The sequence below is a fragment of the Neoarius graeffei genome, chromosome 23, assembly GCF_027579695.1.
Source record: "Neoarius graeffei isolate fNeoGra1 chromosome 23, fNeoGra1.pri, whole genome shotgun sequence".
In the NCBI taxonomy this organism is placed as follows: Eukaryota; Metazoa; Chordata; class Actinopteri; order Siluriformes; family Ariidae; genus Neoarius; species Neoarius graeffei.
Genome location: NC_083591.1, coordinates 10754988 through 10774075, shown reverse-complemented (window position 1 = coordinate 10774075; position 19088 = coordinate 10754988). Strand labels below are relative to the sequence as shown.

Here is a 19088-nt window from a genome sequence, read left to right as displayed (position 1 = left end):
ACAGACCACTCGAAAATTGGAATGTAAATGGCGTCCAACAAAATTGGTAGTGTTCAAATTAGCGTGGAAGGAGAGCTTCCTGAAGTATAGAAAAGCTTTTAGTGCTGCGAGATCAACATATCTCTCCTCCCTAATAGAAGATAACAAAAATAATCTGAGATTCCTATTTAATACTGTAGCAAACTTAACCAGGAATAAGTCCACTATAGACACATGCACACCTGCAGTATGTAATAGCAATGATTTCATGAATTTTTTTAATGACAAAATTGAGAATATCCAACAAAAAATTCAAACTACTAATTTAAGGTCAGACAATGTAAGTGACCTTGTAGTTAACCATATAACTATCAGATCATCAATTAGAATGTTTTACTCCCCTTAAAGAAACTGAATTACTTTCATTAATCTCAGCATCAAAAGCCTCAACTTGCGTACTAGATCCCTTACCTACACGTCTATTCAAACAGATAATACCTGAAGTAATTGAACCGCTTCTAAAAATAATAAATTCTTCTCTCATGATTGGCTATGTACCCAAATCCTTTAAACTTGCAGTTATCAAATCCCTGATTAAAAAACCTGACCTTGATCCCTGTCAGCTGTCCAATTATCGGCCAATATTAAACCTCCCCTTTATCTCCAAGATCCTTGAAAAAGCTGTGACACAGCAGTTATGCTCATATTTACATAAGAATAACATCCATGAAATGTATCAGTCAGGATTTAGACCACATCATAGCACAGAGACAGCTTTGGTTAAAGTAGTAAATGACCTACTGTTGGCGTCTGATCAGGGCTGTGTCTCGCTGCTTGACCTTAGTGCAGCATTTGATACCATTGATCATTCCATTCTTCTGGATCGACTAGAAAATGTTGTGGGAGTTAAGGGAACGGCCCTCTCCTGGCTTAGCTCTTATTTAACTGATCGTTATCAGTATGTTGATATAAATGGTGATATTTCTAGATGTACTGAGGTAAAGTTTGGTGTTCCACAAAGTTCTGTCTTGGGTCCACTACTTTTTTCTTTATATATGTTACCTCTCGGTGATATTATTCGTAAACATTGTATTAGTTTCCACTGTTATGCTGATGACACACAGTTGTATGTTTCTGCAAAACCTGATGAGAGACACCAGCTTAATAGAATTGAGGAATGTGTAAAGGACATTAAACACTGGATGCTTATTAATTTCCTTCTGCTTAACTCTGACAAGACTGAAGTACTTGTACTAGGACCACATACAGCTAGAAGTAAGTTTTCTGATTACACAGTAACTCTGGATGGCCTTTCTGTTTCTTCACGTGTAACAGTAAAAGACCTCGGAGTGATTATTGACCCCAGTCTTTTATTCGAAACTCACATTGATAACATTACCCAGATAGCTTTCTTTCATCTCATAAATATTGCTAAGATAAGAAATTTAATGTCACTACATGATGTGGAAAAACTAGCTCATGCTTTCGTTACCTCCAGGTTGAATTATTGTAATGCCTTACTGTCTGGATGTTCCAATAAGTGCATAAACAATCTCCAGTTAGTTCAAAATGCAGCAGCAAGAGGCCTTACTAGAACTAGAAAATATGACCACATCACCCCTGTCTTATCCACACTGCATTGGCTCTCAATCAAATTTCATATTGTTTATAAAATACTACTATTGACCTTTAAAGCACTAAATGGTCTCGCACCACAGTACATGAGTGAACTTCTGGTCCTCTATGACTCGCCATGCCTACTTAGATCAAAAGGTGCAGGCTATCTGCTGGTACGTCGTATAGTGAAGGCTACATCAGGGGTCAGAGCCTTTTTTTACAAAGCCCCACAGTTACGGAACAGCCTTCCAAGTAATGTTCGGGAATCAGACGCAGTCTCAGTGTTTAAGTCTAGGCTGAAAACATATCTGTTTAGTCAAGCCTTTTGTTAATGGTGTTTATGAGGTAAAGGTGTAGATCTGGAGGGTCCTCAGACATAGTGTTTTGGTAAACTGGGATGTATGGATGCTGTCAGTCCCCACTCACTTGCTCACTCAAGTTTGTTAACGGTGTAGTGGCTGGCTGCTTTATGTCCTGGGGCTCCCTCATGCCTGTGTTACCTTCTGGCTCTCCCCTTTTAGTTATGCTATCATAGTTAGTTGCCGGAGTCCCTGCTTGTACTCAGTGCAATATGTATACTGTTCCTACTTATTCAGGTGGCATTGGGCATACCTAACAACCTGTGTTTTCTCTCCCTCGCTCTCTCTCCCCTCCTCCCCCCAAATCTGTCCCTCTGAGTTACATGGCGTCAACAGGAAATCTTTTGGTGGAGAGAGTGGAGACCTCGACTGGCTCTCGTAGCCTGCAGGGAATCGGCCGTCAGACATTCTGTCGGATGTCCCAGACCCGGTGAAATGTAACTGAATTGTCTTGGCCAGCCCTAAGGGTCCCATCTGCATCTGCCTGCACTCACTCTGATCTATAATTCCAACTGTCTCATTGCTGAGGAGTGTGCGCCCATCACCCAATCAAGCATCCAGCCAGAGCAGGTCATGATATTTTTTAACCATATTAACATGCCATTGTTGTGTATTATGCCTTATGTCAGGACTCTCGTCTCTGCGAGCCTACCACACAGACTTAATACTTGTGTTATTTTTAGACATTGACACCTGTTGCCTACACTTATTCAGGTGACATTGGGCATTCCTAACAACCTGTGTTTTCTCCCCCCCCCCCAAATCTGTCCCTCTGAGTTACATGTCAGTCCTGGGATCGAGATGCTGACCTCTTCTGCTCCTTGGACCTGCTTGATCCATCCTGGTGCCCTGTGTCTGGTTGGAGTCTCATCGCATTGCTCCTGTGGAGGACGGCCCCATGAGGACAGTTGAAAGTCACACCTGGAGGATGCTCTGGACTCTTACAGTAATGCTTTTATGGCTGAGGACTACAGTTGACTTGCTAACTTTAGGACTGCAGTTGTCATGAACAGTTTTGCACTCAAGTTTCCATCAATGAAGAGTTACAACATCAACGAAACTGTCTTCATGTTAAAACTGCTAATATTATAGTCATGCTGTCTGTTGTTGCCCAAATGAGGATGGGTTCCCTTTTGAGTATGGTTCCTCTCAAGGTTTCTTCCTCATGTCCTCTGAGTGAGTTTCCTTGCCACCATCGCCACAGGCTTGCTCATTGGGGATAAAATTAGCTCATGTTTTAAGTCGTTCAAATTCTGTAAAGCTGCTTTGCGACAATGTTTATTGTTAAAAGCGCTATACAAATAAACTTGACTTGACCTTGAAAAGGTTGACATACTTTTGCCACTCACAGATATGTAATATTGGATCATTTTCCTCAATAAATAAATGATAAATTATAATATTTTTGTCTCATTTGTTTACCTGGGTTCTCTTTATCTACTTTTAGGACTTGTGTGAAAATCTGTTGATGTTTTAGGTCATATTTATGCAGAAATATAGAAAATTCTAAAGGGTTCGCAAACTTTCAAGCACCACTGTACCTACCTTGGCGTGTTTCCTTATTGCATATTCAAAAACAAGACCAAGCCCAAACCCACGTTTGGAACTCCAGGGTTGTGGGGTTTTGTTTTGTTTTTCAACCGCAAACAACTTTATGAAACAACAGCAACATGGAAAAAGCTCATGTGTTAAAACTTTTTATTTCAGGCACCTTGAGGACTAAATTTACATGGGTGTCCACCATTGATGTTCTTGGTGGTACAAACAGCAACTATTTATCGCCTTACTACCATTATATCCTTTTGGTCCAAATTTGAGCAAATACTACAAAGCATCCAGTTGGAAGGTTTGGTACTCAAGTGAAGGGATTTGTTCAGGAACAACATCTTGACCTGCAGACCTCCCTAACTGATGACTTCTCACCTTTGCCATGGGTTTTAGCCTCGATGATCTCGCTGATGCGGCCTGGTCCCACAGCATTCTGTGCGGTCAGGGTAAACTTGTACCAGGTGCCACACTTCATATTCTCCAGCCGGTATGATCGTTCGCTGGGGCTGATAGGGAAGCTTCCCCATTCCTCGCTATTATCCTCTGAGTACTGCAGAATGTATCCTTAATAATAATAATAATGATAAATAAGTTACATTTATATAGTGCCTTTCTCAAACTCAAGGTTGCTTTACATAGGTCAAAGAAAACAGAACACACACAAAAAAAGTTGCTAAAGAGTGGTAAGTTTATGCAGTGGTGGAGGAGAAGTGTTCATGAAACAGAAAGGTTTTGAGATGAGATCTGAAGAAAGGAAGGGAAGAGCAGTCACTGAGGGGTTGACTGAAGGGAATTCCAGAGCTTGGGGGCCATGGCGCTGAAGGACCTGCCACCCAAGGTAGAGAGTCTGGTGTGTGGGGCAGCAAGGAGATTATGGTTAGAGGATCTGACAGAGCGGACTAGAGTGTAAGGGGTCAGAAGGTCATGGATGTAAGGAGGAGCAAGGTTATAGAGGGCTTTGAACATGAGTAGTAGGATTTTATACTTAATACAGGACAGAACAGGTAGCCAGCGAAGCTGAGAAAGAATGGGGATGATATGAGCAGAGCTTAGCAAGAAAGCAGATAATTACATGTGCTTTCATCATCCAAATTGACAGAAAGAACTGTGTGATATATTATTCTGATGATGGGACCCTATTAGGAAATTATAAAATGTATTTACTGTGTTATTGTGGTAAACAAATGGTGAAACTGTTCATTTATTACTTTGTTTTTAAATGTTACAGTGGGGCAAAAAAGTATTTAGTCAGCCACCAATTGCGCAAGTTCTCCCACTTAAAAAGATGAGAGAGGCCTGTAATTTTCATCATAGGTATACCTCAACTATGAGAGACAGAATGGGGGGAAAGAATCCAGGAAATCACATTGTAGGATTTTTAATGAATTAATTGGTAAATTCCTCAGTAAAATAAGTATTTGGTCACCAACAAACAAGCAAGATTTCTGGCTCTCACAGACCTGTAACAACTTCTTTAAGAGGCTCCTCTGTCCTCCACTCGTTACCTGTATTAATGGCACCTGTTTGAACTCGCTATCAGTATAAAAGACACCTGTCCACAACCTCAAAACAGTCACACTCCAAACTCCACTATGGCCAAGACCAAAGAGCTGTCAAAGGACACCAGAAACAAAATTGTAGACCTGCACCAGGCTGAGAAGACTGAATCTGCAATAGGTAAGCAGCTTGGTGTGAAGAAATCAACTGTGGGAGCAATTATTAGAAAATGGAAGACATACAAGACCACTGATAATCTCCCTCGATCTGGGGCTCCACGCAAGATCTCACCCCGTGGGGTCAAAATGATCACAAGAACGGTGAGCAAAAATCCCAGAACCACACGGGGGGACCTAGTGAATGACCTGCAGAGAGCTGGGACCAAAGTAACAAAGGCTACCATCAGTAATACACTACGCCGCCAGGGACTCAAATCCTGCAGTGCCAGACGTGTCCCCCTGCTTAAGCCAGTACATGTCCAGGCCCATCTGAAGTTTGCTAGAGAGCATTTGGATGATCCAGAAGAGGATTGGGAGAATGTCATATGGTCAGATGAAACCAAAATAGAACTTTTTGGTAAAAACTCAACTTGTCGTGTTTGGAGGAGAAAGAATGCCGAGTTGCATCCAAAGAACACCATGCCTACTGTGAAGCATGGGGGTGGAAACATCATGCTTTGGGGCTGTTTTTCTGCAAAGGGACCAGGACGACTGATCCGTGTAAAGGAAAGAATGAATGGGGCCATGTATCATGAGATTTTGAGTGAAAACCTCCTTCCATCAGCAAGGGCATTGAAGATGAAACGTGGATGGGTCTTTCAGCATGACAATGATCCCAAACACACTGCCCGGGCAATAAAGGAGTGGCTTCATAAGAAGCATTTCAAGGTCCTGGAGTGGCCTAGCCAGTCTCCAGATCTCAACCCCATAGAAAATCTTTGGAGGGAGTTGAAAGTCCGTGTTGCCCAGCGACAGCCCCAAAACATCACTGCTCTAGAGGAGATCTGCATGGAGGAATGGGCCAAAATACCAGCAACAGTGGGTGAAAACCTTGTGAAGACTTACAGAAAACGTTTGACCTCTGTCATTGCCAACAAAGGGTATATAACAAAGTATTGAGATGAACTTTTGTTATTGACCAAATACTTATTTTCCACCATAATTTGCAAATAAATTCTTTAAAAATCAGACAATGTGATTTTCTGGATTTTTTTTCTCATTTTGTCTCTCATAGTTGAGGTATACCTATGATGAAAATTACAGGTCTCTCATCTTTTTAAGTGGGAGAACTTGCACAGTTGGTGACTGACTAAATACTTTTTTGCCCCACTGTACATATTAATTACTTAAAATGAGGAAAGTGTTTATAGTTTTGTGTGAGATAGTATTTTTAAAGGTCAGTCATGACAGCAGCAAGCACAGGAGTCTCACCTCTGATCGAGCTTCCTCCGTTGTCTCCAGGAATCCAGGACAGAGTGATGGATGTGGTGGTGGTTTTAGTTACAGTGAGACGTGGCTGGTCCGGAGGTACTACAAGGACAAAATTATATTTTATGTCTCAGGTGTTAATTTAATATTGGTATATATTTTAACAAAAACAACAACAACAACAATAACAAGAGAGTCATCAGGAGATGACATATCCCCCTGGCCCCCACATGAAACCCCACTCCAAACTTTCAGAAGTTGAATTTCTAAGTTGGTTGCCATGGAAATACAGAAAAATCATATATAGATTTAGGCACTGCCTAAAAGTGGAGCTCCCATCTGTTTCTGGGTTGTATAATTTTCTTATATCATAGCTAGCCTCTTTTGTTTTATTTCTTTATCAGCTAATACTGGCCACTAGGCGGTGTGTACGACTGGCAATTACTAACACTGGCCACTAGGCAGTGTGTACGACTGGCAATTACTAACACTGGCCACTAGGCGGTGTGTACGACTGGCAATTACTAACACTGGCCACTAGGCGGTGTGTACGACTGGCAATTACTAATACTGGCCACTAGGCGGTGTGTACGACTGGAAATTACTAATACTGGCCACTAGGCGGTGTGTACGACTGGCAATTACTAACACTGGCCACTAGGCGGTGTGTACGACTGGCAATTACTAATACTGGCCACTAGGCGGTGTGTACGACTGGCAATTACTAACACTGGCCACTAGGCGGTGTGTACGACTGGCAATTACTAATACTGGCCACTAGGCGGTGTGTACGACTGGCAATTACTAACACTGGCCACTAGGCGGTGTGTACGACTGGCAATTACTAACACTGGCCACTAGGCGGTGTGTACGACTGGCAATTACTAACACTGGCCACTAGGCGGTGTGTACGACTGGCAATTACTAACACTGGTATGGTGGAGGCATGCACAGGACCGAAACCATCAGAAAACAACTCGATGGGTTTATGTATCCACACTATGTCTAGGGGGTTCCACAGGAGCTCTGCTAAAAATCACAGAAATCCCAAAATGTCAAAATGCACAACTCCTCTAGGCACTTAACATAACTGTCAGGTTTTGTGAAAAAATTCCTAATCGTTTTTGAGTTATGCTCCGGAAACTAAAATGTTTACAGACGGACAGACAGAGCGATAGCTATATCCCCCTCACATCATATTAACAGGTGTTCAGATTGAAGACCACAGACTGAAGAAAGAGTGTGCTTGATTCTATATATAGGAATGGGAGTGGCTTTGAGTGGGTGTGCATTAAAGATAAATAACAGGAAAATAGATTATGAATGATAATAAATGAATTATTTGTACCTTCATATACATATATTCATGAATGGCAAGAGTGGTAGACCAGAGAAAATAAACAGCAGTCTATGTATCCTGTTTCAATCACTACTGCTTCCTGTGTGAGGGTCACACTAGATAAATGGTCCCTAACAGTTCTTCAGTATCTCCTTGCTTCATACAAGGGATTGTTTATGCCTATAAAGTCCGGATGGTTCAGACTGTGGTATGATTTTGTTTAATATCCTGTAGAGCTGATTCACAGACTCACCTTGAACCTGTAGGTTTAGTGTGATTTCATCCGAGCCCCAGTTGTTGCTGACAATGCAGCTGTAGTACCCAGAATCCTCAGCTTTCACCGTGCGGATCACAAAGCTTCCGTTGCCATGGACACTGCGGCGGCCATCGATAGAGACAGGAGCAGGTGTCCCATTGCTGAAAGGAAAATCAAAAGAAGCTTCTGCGACACATACTTGAGTGACTAAACTGGCTTGTTTGCATTATATATAACATTAAAATTATTATTTTTTATTAACTTCACCAACTTTGTTGGAGGAGGTTATGCTTTCGCCTCCGTTTGTTTGACTTTTCCCAACGTAACTCAAAGTAGTGAACGGAGTTTGATGAAATTTTGAGGAAAGGTGAGCCATGGGCCAAGCAACAATTGATTAGATTTTGAGTCAAATCTGGATATGTATGTGGATCCAGGATATTCTAATATGTGGCTTGGCGGAGGTATGCACTCTACTGAGTGTGCTTCTAGTTACACAGTATGCAAGTATGCCAGTGTGTGCTAACAAGATTTTATCTCAAAATAAACTCACTTTCCGGGGCGGCACAGTGGTGTAGTGGTTAGTGCTGTCACCTCACAGCAAGAAAGTTCTGGGTTCGAGCCCCATGGCCGGCGAGGGCCTTTCTGTGCGGAGTTTGCATGTTCTCCCCGTGTCCGCGTGGGTTTCCTCCGGGTGCTCCGGTTTCCCCCACAGTCCAAAGACATGCAGGTTAGGTTAACTGGTGACTCAAAATTGACCGTAGGTGTGAATGTGAGTGTGAATGGTTGTCTGTGTCTATGTGTCAGCCCTGTGATGACCTGGCGACTTGTCCAGGGTGTACCCCGCCTTTCACCCGTAGTCAGCTGGGATAGGCTCCAGCTTGCCTGCGACCCTGTAGAACAGGATAAAGCGGCTACAGATAATGAGATGAGATGAGATGAGATGAGATGAGATGAAACTCACTTTCCCTTCAGCCACTTGATGGTCGGAGGAAGGTCTCCAACAGCTCTGCAGGGTAGGACAATGTCCCTCATCCACGGCGTGGTCACCGTGCCACTGAATGTTAGAATACGAGCAGGAGCTAACAAAACAAATCATATTAAGCCATGGTTACTTCTCACATTTATAATTTCTGTTGAAAGCCTTTCTTAACATTCACTCAAATCAGGTTCATATATGAGGATTTTCCACAAAAGAAATTTTTATATGTAGTAAGTCACAAATGAGCTACTTAAAAATGTAAATTTGGTTGCTTTTAACTTGAAAACTACCCACTAACTGGTATGAACATATATAACCCAACACATCATTGGTGCCCAACTCCCAGCCATTGACCATCTTTCCTACAGGAGATGTTTGTGTAGAGCATAAAACATCAGGGATTCCTTCCATCCCACTCCCAAACTGTTTAACCTACTTCCATCTGAGATGAGCTACAGGAACATTCGTACCAGAACCAGCTTCTTCTCCACCATTACCCCTGCTGAACGCTACACTACCACTACACTGTAAGGCCACCGATGTTTTACTGTCTGATATAATCCTGCTAATTCTATTCTATACTGTGTATTTAACAGTTATTCCACGAAATCAAGTTGTACATGAGCTGATAGCCGACGAGGTGCATAGCACTGAGTTGGCTATAAGCCATATATAAGCCAGTTATTGAGCGGAATAACTGTTTTATTCTATCCACATTCACTGGATTTTGAGAAGCATTTTTATTTTTAGCAAATTCATTAAATAAAAACTTCATACAAAACATCCGACAAAATCATTTCCGCTTTGGCGGACTTCTTAAAAACCTGTCAACGGGTGCATGAATTGACTTTAATGTTTTGGGGTTTTTGGTTTTTTTTTTGTAGAAAGTGCCATCTTGCTGTTGTGATGAGGTATAGAACAGCTTTAGACATCTGTTTAATTCTTCCTTGGACATCTCAGTTATGTAATTTTCAAACTTCTTTGAGCTTTTGAACCAGTCTAAAAAAATTCAACAAGTTTTAATGCTTCAAGATGAAGAATGTAAACAAACCGGCAAAATGACAGGAGCAATTTGTGAAAAATGCTAGAAAAATAATTCTTGAAAAAATCAAGATACATTCTTACCATCAAATACGTTCATTCCATATTTTGCTGCTTTTTTTGTATTTTGGGGGGCTTGTTTTCGAGTAGAGTTTTTATTTCATCCTTGGTTGGTTCAGCAACACACTCCGCCATTTTGTTTTTCTTTACTCACGGTATATGAGCTGCTAGTCTAGTAGCAGAGTAACCAATCGGAGCACGTGATTGCTCATATCCAGTGAATGTGGATAGAATAATCTGTATTATCTTTATTTACTATAAATACAGAGGTGATTATAGAAAATCGCATGCTGATTGGTCGAGAGATTTGGACTATTTATTGATAAACACCTCGAGTGACTCGGCAAAATGGCGGCCAATCACTTTGTCACTGTAAGTGAGGAAGAATGAGAAATCGTGAAAGTAAATGTTTCTAAAAGTACGAAATATGCTATGAAGTTTGGTCTTAAACTATTCAAAGGTAACGTGGAATTGTGATTTACTTTATCGATTTCAAAACAAAGTCTTTTATGTGACTTGGCATGCCACAAGCCTACGAGTCTCTTATGACATTTGTATGCTGCTTTTGAAGTTTGAAATAAATTATTTTTTAAATAGGATTTAATTTTTTTTTAAATAATCAACTGTGTATTTGTACTAAAACAATTATCTGCCTCAGGCTCACTGAATAATAACCTCAACTTAATCTTGGTTATTATACAGGAATATTCACCTTGCCTTCAGTGCCTAATTGTTAAATAATTGAATGATTCATAGAAGGTTATCTTTATATACTATTCCATACTGTATATTCTGTAGAGACGCTATATTATTCATGGATAATCTGGGTACAGTTTTATACACAGTTTCGGTCAGAAGTTTACATACAGTGACATGAATGTCATCTTGGATATGAATGTCATGGCAATATTTGGGCTTTCAGTAATTTCTTTGAACTGTTCTTTTTCTGTGGCAGAATGATTATACAGCATTCATCTTTAATTAAAAAACACAAGAATTTGGTGCACAAGTTTTAATTTTCTTTGGGTTTTCTGAAATCAACACAGGGTCAAAATTATACATACAGGGTCAAAAATATACACGCTTGTTTAGATTATTAATTCAGAGGTGCTGAAACTTCCAAAATGTCTCTTATCTTGCCAAGGCCGAGGTCTCATAACTTCCTGTTAGTGATCATGATTGACTACAGCTGGTAGTTTCTCTGTGCCTTCATAAAAAGGGTTTGTTTACAGCACTCATTGGATTGACCAACACACAGTAAAATTGGAAAGTCCAAGGAGCTCAGTGCAGATCTGAGAAAGAGGATCGCAAATGTACACAACTCTGGAATGTCTCTTGGAGCCATTTCTAAACAACTGCAAATCCCAAGATCAGTTCAAACAATTGTATCCAAGTTACTGTGAGGTGTAGGCACTTTGCCAAGCCACTTTGCTTCAAGAAAACCCAAACTGTCACTCTCAGCTGAAAGGAAATTGGTTTGGATGGTCAGGAACAACCTGGGAACCACCATGGCACAGCCCTGCCATGAACTGGAAGCTGATGGATCACTGTCTACAGTTCAATAAGTTTTACATCACCATGGATTAAGAGACTGCTATCCAAGAAATAACCCCCTGCTCCAAAACTGACACCTTCAAGCTTAACTAACGTTTGAAGCTGACCGCACGGACAAAGAAAAAGCCTTGTGGAGGATAGCTGTATGGTCAGATGAGACAAAGATTGAGTTGTTTGGCCACAATGACCACCATGTACAGAGGGACACTGTACCAGCTGGTGGTGGTGGTAGGATCATCATGCTCTGGGGCTGTTTTGCTGCCAGTGGAACTGGTTCATTGCACAAAGTGGATGGAATAATGAAGGAGGGCTACCTCAGAATTCTTCAGAAAAAAACGTCAGAAACTTGAACACGACTTGGGACTTGGGAGTTACAACAGGACAATGAACCCAAACATGTATCAGAGCTGGTTGTGGAGGATAAAGCAGGCTAACATTAAGCTTAAAACAAGTTCTGACTTCAACCCCATTGAAAGTATGGACTGTCCTTATAAGTCGAATCCATGCCAAGAAAAAAAAAAACCCACACATTTAATTGAACTCTACCAGTTCTACCATGAAGAGTCGTGAAATATCCAACCAGAATTCTGCCAGAAGCTTGTTCATGGTAAACAAAAGTGTTTGGTCAAGGTGAATCTTGCGAAGAGACATTTTACCCAAATATTATGTGGGCTATATGTATAATTTTGACCCTGTGTTGATTTCAGAAAACCCAAAGAAAATTAAAACTTGTGCACCAAATTCTAGTGTTTTTTTTCAAATTAAAGACGTATGCTGTACAATCATTCTGCCACAGAAAAAGAACAGTTCAAAGAAATTACTGAAAGCCCAAATATTGCCATGACATTCATATCCAAGATGACATTCATGTCAATGTATGTAAACTTCTGACCACAACCGTATACATGTATATTGCATATCCTCCAACATGGCGGCAGTCAATGACGCAAACAGTTTTGGTCACGTGGTTGCAAACGAAGAATACCCAGTAGTAGTGAATTCAGCTCAGTCAGCTTCAGTTTTATAATGCGAAATCACCTCTGTCTGTACCTTTAGCTTGTGGCTCCACACTGATGATCTCACTCGCATTCCCTCGACCAGCCGCAGTCACTGCCACCACCCAAATACTGTACTGCCAGTTCTGGTTCAGGTTGGTAACACGACGAAAATACACATCAGGTGCAGCCTCAAACTCACTGATGACCTGCAGCGTGGAAGAACAAAATCAGCACATTCACACAAATAGGGTTATTTGCTTGTTTATATACTCCATCATCCAGTTTTGTCTTGCAATTTCATTTACATTAGCATAAATGAGTTATTTGTTCTTTGAACTCTTAAACTCATCACCAAATTCCAAAGCTTCAGTCACAAGTTAGAGGTACACTATAAATATTAGCCATATTGGTTTTTAGAGAGAACAAAAGGCAAATCCTCAATCAGGGGATATGAAAAAGCAGCCTGTGGTGCGCAGATACAGTGCTGAGCGTAAATGAGTGCACCCCCTTTGAAAGGTAACATTTTAAACAATATCTCAATGAACACAAACAATTTCCAAAACAAAGTTTAATAGAACATCTGTTTAACTTATAACGTGAAAGAAGTAAGGTTAATAATATAACTTAGATTACACATTTTTCAGTTTTACTCAAATTAGGGTGGTGCAAAAATGACTACAGCCCACAACAAAAACCACTACATCTCGTACTTTGTATGGCCTCCATGATTTTTAATGACAGCACCAAGTCTTCTCGGCATGGAATGAACAAGTTGGCGACATTTTGCAACATCAACCTTTTCCCATTCTTCAACAATAACCTCTTTTAGTGACTGGATGCTGGATGGAGAGAATTCCCCAAAGAAAATAATTTCTTTACACCACAAAGATGAAGGCTACAAGAAGATCAGCAAAGCTTTACTTATCAGTCAGAATACTGTAGCAAAAGTGGTACAAAAATTTAAGAAAGATGGAACTGCAACCATCTCACAGAGATGTCCAGGTCGTCCACGGGAGTTAACACCTCGACAGGAGCGTCTTCTGATGAGAAGGGTTGAAGAAAATCGGCATGCAAGTTCACTGCAGTTATCTAAAGAAGTAGAAAGCCAAACTGGGGTGACTATTTCCCGTGACACAATACGGCGTACACTGCAGAGGAATGGCATGCATGGATGCCGTCCACGAAAGAAGCCTCTCCTAAAGCCCAGGCGCAAAAAAGCCCGCCTAGAGTTTGCCAGGGCCCATGCTGACAAAGATGAAGACTACTGGGACCCTACTCTGGAGTGATGAGACCAAGATAAATGTTTTTGGAACTGATGGCTTCAAAACTGCATGGCGTCGCAAAGGTGAGGAATACAGAGAAAAATGCATGGTGCCTACAGTGAAACATGGTGGTGGCAGTGTCCTTATGTGGGGCTGCATGAGTGCTGCTGGTGTCGGGGAGCTGCATTTCATTGATGGCATCATAAATTCACAGACATATTGCTCTATACTGAAAGAGAAGATGCTACCATCACTCTGTGCCCTTGGTCGTCGTGCACTTTTCCAACATGACAATGATCCTAAACACACATCTAAGGCCGCTGTTGGATTTCTGAAGAAGAACAGGGTGAAAGTGATTCAGTGGCCAAGTACGTCTCCTGATCTGAACCCAATCGAACACCTATGGGGAATTCTGAAGAGACAAGTTGAGCATCACTCTCCATCCAGCATCCAGTCACTAAAAGAGGTCGTTGTTGAAGAACGGAAAAAGATTGCTGTTGCAAAATGTCACCAACTTGTTCATTCCATGCCTAGAAGACTTGGTGCTGTCATTAAAAATCATGGAGGCCATACAAAGTACTAGATGTAGTAGTTTTTGTTGTGGGGTGTACTCATTTTTGCACCACCCTAATTTGAGTAAAACTGAAAAAATGTGTAATCCAAGTTATATTATTAACCTTACTTTCCCGTTATAAGTTAAACAGATGTTATCTTAAACTTTGTCTTGTCAGCATTTTGGAAATTGTTTGTGTTCATTGAGATATTGTTTAAAATGTTACTTTTCAAAAGGGGGTGCACTCATTTACGCTGAGCACTGTAACTATGAGAAAAAGAAGCAAAAAACATTAAGAAATAACCAAACACACTGAAAGAATACCTCACAAAACATAATGAAATAGACATCAACTGAATGTTACTCTTAATTTTATAACCACACTTCTGTAAATAAAACTACTTACGTATTATATAGACACGAGTGTTTTACTGGGAAATGCACCACTCATATTTTTCATACAAACTGCATCCGGGACACTGAGTAACATATTTTTGTTTTGATAAATTTGGGTACATTTTGTTTGTGAATGTGTCTCATCTCATCTCATTATCTGTAGCCGCTTTATCCTGTTCTACAGGGTCGCAGGCAAGCTGGAGCCTATCCCAGCTGACTACGGGCGAAAGGCGGGGTACACCCTGGACAAGTCGCCAGGTCATCACAGGGCTGACGCATAGACACAGACAACCATTCACACTCACACCTACAGTCAATTTAGAGTCACCAGTTAACCTAACCTGCATGTCTTTGGACTGTGGGGGAAACCGGAGCACCCGGAGGAAACCCACGCGGACACGGGGAGAACATGCAAACTCCGCACAGAAAGGCCCTCGCCGGCCACGGGGCTCGAACCCGGACCTTCTTGCTGTGAGGCCACAGCGCTAACCACTACACCACCGTGCTGCCTGTGAATGTGTCTATATAATAAAAAGAAAATCACACGTTGGCTTGAAGATATGAAGTTTATCTTCTCGTGTAGAAAAACTTGCATTTTTCATACAAAATACATCATGGATCTGAGCGACATATTTCCTGATATTTCACTCCGATGATGCTACTCCTGGGGCAGCACAGTGGTGTAGTGGTTAGCGCTGTCACCTCACAGCAAGAAGGTCCGGGTTCGAGCCCCGTGGCCGGCGAGGGCCTTTCTGTGCGGAGTTTGCATGTTCTCCCCGTGTCCGCGTGGGTTTCCTCCGGGTGCTCCGGTTTCCCCCACAGTCCAAAGACATGCAGGTTAGGTTAACTGGTGACTCTAAATTGACCGTAGGTGTGAATGTGAGTGTGAGTGGTTGTCTGTGTGTCAGCCCTGTGATGACCTGGCGACTTGTCCAGGGTGTACCCCGCCTTTCACCCGTAGTCAGCTGGGATAGGCTCCAGCTTGCCTGCGACCCTGTAGAACAGGATAAAGTGGCTAGAGATAATGAGATGAGATGAGATTCTATCCACATTCACTGGATATGAGCAACCATGCACTCTGATTGGCTACTCTACTACTAGGATATCAGCTCATATACCATGATTAGAGAAAAACAGAATGGCAGAGACTGTGTTGCTGAATCAACTGAGGAGGAAATAAAAACTCTACTCGAAAACAAAACCCCCAAAATTGTCAGGTATTTAAAAGAATCAGAAATAGCTAAAAGAATATAGTTTTTTTGTTTTTCCCCCCAGTATCTCCTGTTCCACACTCCAGCCCAGTCGGTGGTCATAATGCACCTTTAAGTTGGTTTGCCAACTGCGAAAAAACCCTAAAGATGAAGAAGAAAGCCCCCCCCCCAAAAAAATGGAATGAAAGTATTTGATGGTAAGAACATATCTTTTTTTCCCCCCAAGAATTATTATTATAGCATTGGTTTGTTTACATTCTAAGCGGAAATTATTTTGTTGGACATTTTGTACAAAGTTTTTCATCTCATCTCATTATCTGTAGCCGCTTTATCCTGTTCTACAGGGTCGCAGGCAAGCTGGAGCCTATCCCAGCTGACTACGGGCGAAAGGCGGGGTACACCCTGGACAAGTCGCCAGGTCATCGCAGGGCTGACACATAGGTACAAAGTTTTTATTTATCGAATTCGCAAAAAATAAAAATGCTCTGTTTCTCAAAATCCAGTGAATGTGAAATAGAATAAAACAGTTATTCCACTCAATCTCATCGTCCACGGCTTATAGCTGACTCGGTGCTACACGCCTCGTTGGCTATCAGCTCGTGTACGACTTGATTTCGTGGAATAACTTAAATATAAAATGTATAAAAGGTGATAGATGATTTGATATTTCCACTCTTTCATCTCTCATGAAAAAAAAAACTTCAGTAAATAACAATACATTGTGTCTCTCATTCTAAAGAAAAAACAAGAACTGAAAAAAGTTTTCAAAAATGCTTCAGCTCGTAAGTCTTGCTTAAGGCGATGTTCCAGAAATGTTGATTCCCAGTGCGCGATCATGACAAAACCACCCAAAAAAAGCATAACATGGATGACTTAAATTAATCTCATGAATTTGGCTAAAAGAAGGTGAAAAACAAAATCACTTGTAGCCATTTTACTCCCTTTATTTCACTCCCTGTGGAAAATGAATCTTACTGTCTTCTCATACGTGTAGTTTTTGCACATATCTTAAAACTTCCCTTAAATATTAAACAGAGGTAATGCAGGTAGAAGTATGGTAAAGATAAATGCTTTCTTCAGTGAGAGTTAACGGAGTATATTTTGAAACACACCTGGTATTATGGTCTGTTTCTTCACTGGAGCTGACAAGTTAAATGTTCAATTAAAAAAAAACAACTGATCTTTTAAGTGCACATAGTATTATCATCATTAAAACTAGACAGCCTTTCGATTTCATAAAATCGGTGAAATTTAGTTCCCTCTGAAATTCGGTCATCGTGATAGATGTTTATTTCTGTAATGTCTAAAAAGAAACAGGCCATTCTGTGTCTGGGAAGTTATTTAATTTGAGGGGATTCCTGAGCAAATAATGTGCAAGAAATCGCTTGCTTTGCGCAGTCAAGCAGACAGAGGAAGTCCGTGTGCGCATGCGCAGGTTTACCTTCTTCTTCTTTTGGGTTTTACAGCAGCTGGCATCCACAATGCTGCATTACTGCCATCTACAGGTTTACCTTTGACCGTGCACTGACAGTTCCATCATTCTGTTGCTAAACGAACAGCTGATCACACCGAGGTGCTCGCTAACTGCTGATATTTATTAGTTTGGTCCTGCGTTTCGTTTCCTTCGCAACATAACGTTTTTTTCTTCTCACTTTCTGTTACTATAGTCGGTCTTTCACGTTTCATTCGCATCCTCCATTTTCCTCTCCTGTTTCAAATTTATATCCCACAATGCCTTGTGTGAACGGGGAAAGCCCACCATGTGATGCATGATGTAGTATCTTGAACTGGGTCATGGTGAAGCAGGAAAAAATAGCAGAGAATTTGGGCCACATGGAAATAAATTCATTAAATATTCTGTGTAAAAAAATAATAATAAAAAATTGTAAGTCTGTGATGCAAATTCACTAGCTTTCGGTTCACTAAACAAAAATAACTGGGTGTCAGGGAAAATTCTTTTTAAGACCTATGCTTGAAAAATCTGAAAGGCAGTCTACCTTTAATATTCTTTATGGTTTTAATTTTAACAGAAGACGTTATTCCGTTTCCGGTTGAGAGTACGGCGTGCACGTTTTGGCTACCGCTTCTCACTGGAGCTTTTTATTTTTCTTCCTTTTTTCCTTTTGTTTTTCTTAGTTTGTTTGGTTTGACTGTTTTGTCCTCCAGTTGTGGCATAGCTCCGGACCCAGTTTTGGCGCAGGTTTCCTTCAGGCCTTGGTGCGCCGTGGATGATTCCTGTGCTCCTCACTATGGACTGCAGTGAACTCATTGCTCTTTTAACATCAGGGTTGTCCAGCGCTCTTTGCGGTGGCGCTTCTGTGCTTGGTGCAGTGTTCTGAGCGAAGTTGCCCGGTGGCATCGCGTTGGCTGTGCAGGTGGTTTGGGACATACCGGCACTCTGTGTGGTGGTGCTTCTGTGCTCGCTTTGTGGATCCATGGCGCGGTGTTCCGAACGATGTTGCCTGGCAGTGTAGTGGCGGCTGTGCAGGTGGTGTGGGATTTATCTTCGTGCACCTGGTGGGACTGTGGTTGGTACGCCATTGGAATTGCATCCTGATCCTCTTTTGGTGGACTCATTTATTTTTTCCCTAATTGTAAAGCAATCTTGGGTGTGAGAAAAGCGCTATATAAATTGAACTGATTATTATTATTTGCATTTTTGGCCACGTTTCCTCTTCTGACTCTTAGTGTGACATCAACAGCAAAATGATCGCTGGATTAACTTATAAATTTTTTCAGAGCTTTATGTTTTACAGCTGCATAGCACCCAAATGTCGGAGGATAATGATAAAGAAAGTGCTACAGTGTTGTGTTTTGGCTGCGTACCGTAGGATAAGGGTTGGAACAGAAAACTGTGTACTTCCGGATGATTCCATTGAGCTTCAGTGGAGGAAGCCAGGAGACAAACACCACTGAGGCAGACGCAGCAGCAGCCTTCACACCAGCTGGGGGACCTGGAACTGTTTGGATCCAAGGACAACATTTTGACTTTTTAGTTCTTAAAACTTGTCA

The 19088-nt window shown here is 41.4% G+C and overlaps 1 protein-coding gene across 1 annotated transcript in view; it reads right to left on the bottom strand.

Moving 5' to 3' along the window:
• dscamb (Down syndrome cell adhesion molecule b) overlaps nucleotides 1-19088 on the bottom strand; it is a 390833-nt gene that overhangs the window by 33670 nt on the left and 338075 nt on the right. Inside the window, exons 19-24 of the mRNA XM_060905739.1 lie at nucleotides 18903-19036; nucleotides 12707-12860; nucleotides 8984-9101; nucleotides 8020-8183; nucleotides 6431-6529; nucleotides 3879-4067 (exon numbers count right to left, since the gene is read on the bottom strand). Of these exons, the coding sequence (XP_060761722.1) occupies nucleotides 3879-4067; nucleotides 6431-6529; nucleotides 8020-8183; nucleotides 8984-9101; nucleotides 12707-12860; nucleotides 18903-19036 (858 nt within the window). The remainder of the gene's footprint in view (nucleotides 1-3878; nucleotides 4068-6430; nucleotides 6530-8019; nucleotides 8184-8983; nucleotides 9102-12706; nucleotides 12861-18902; nucleotides 19037-19088) is intronic.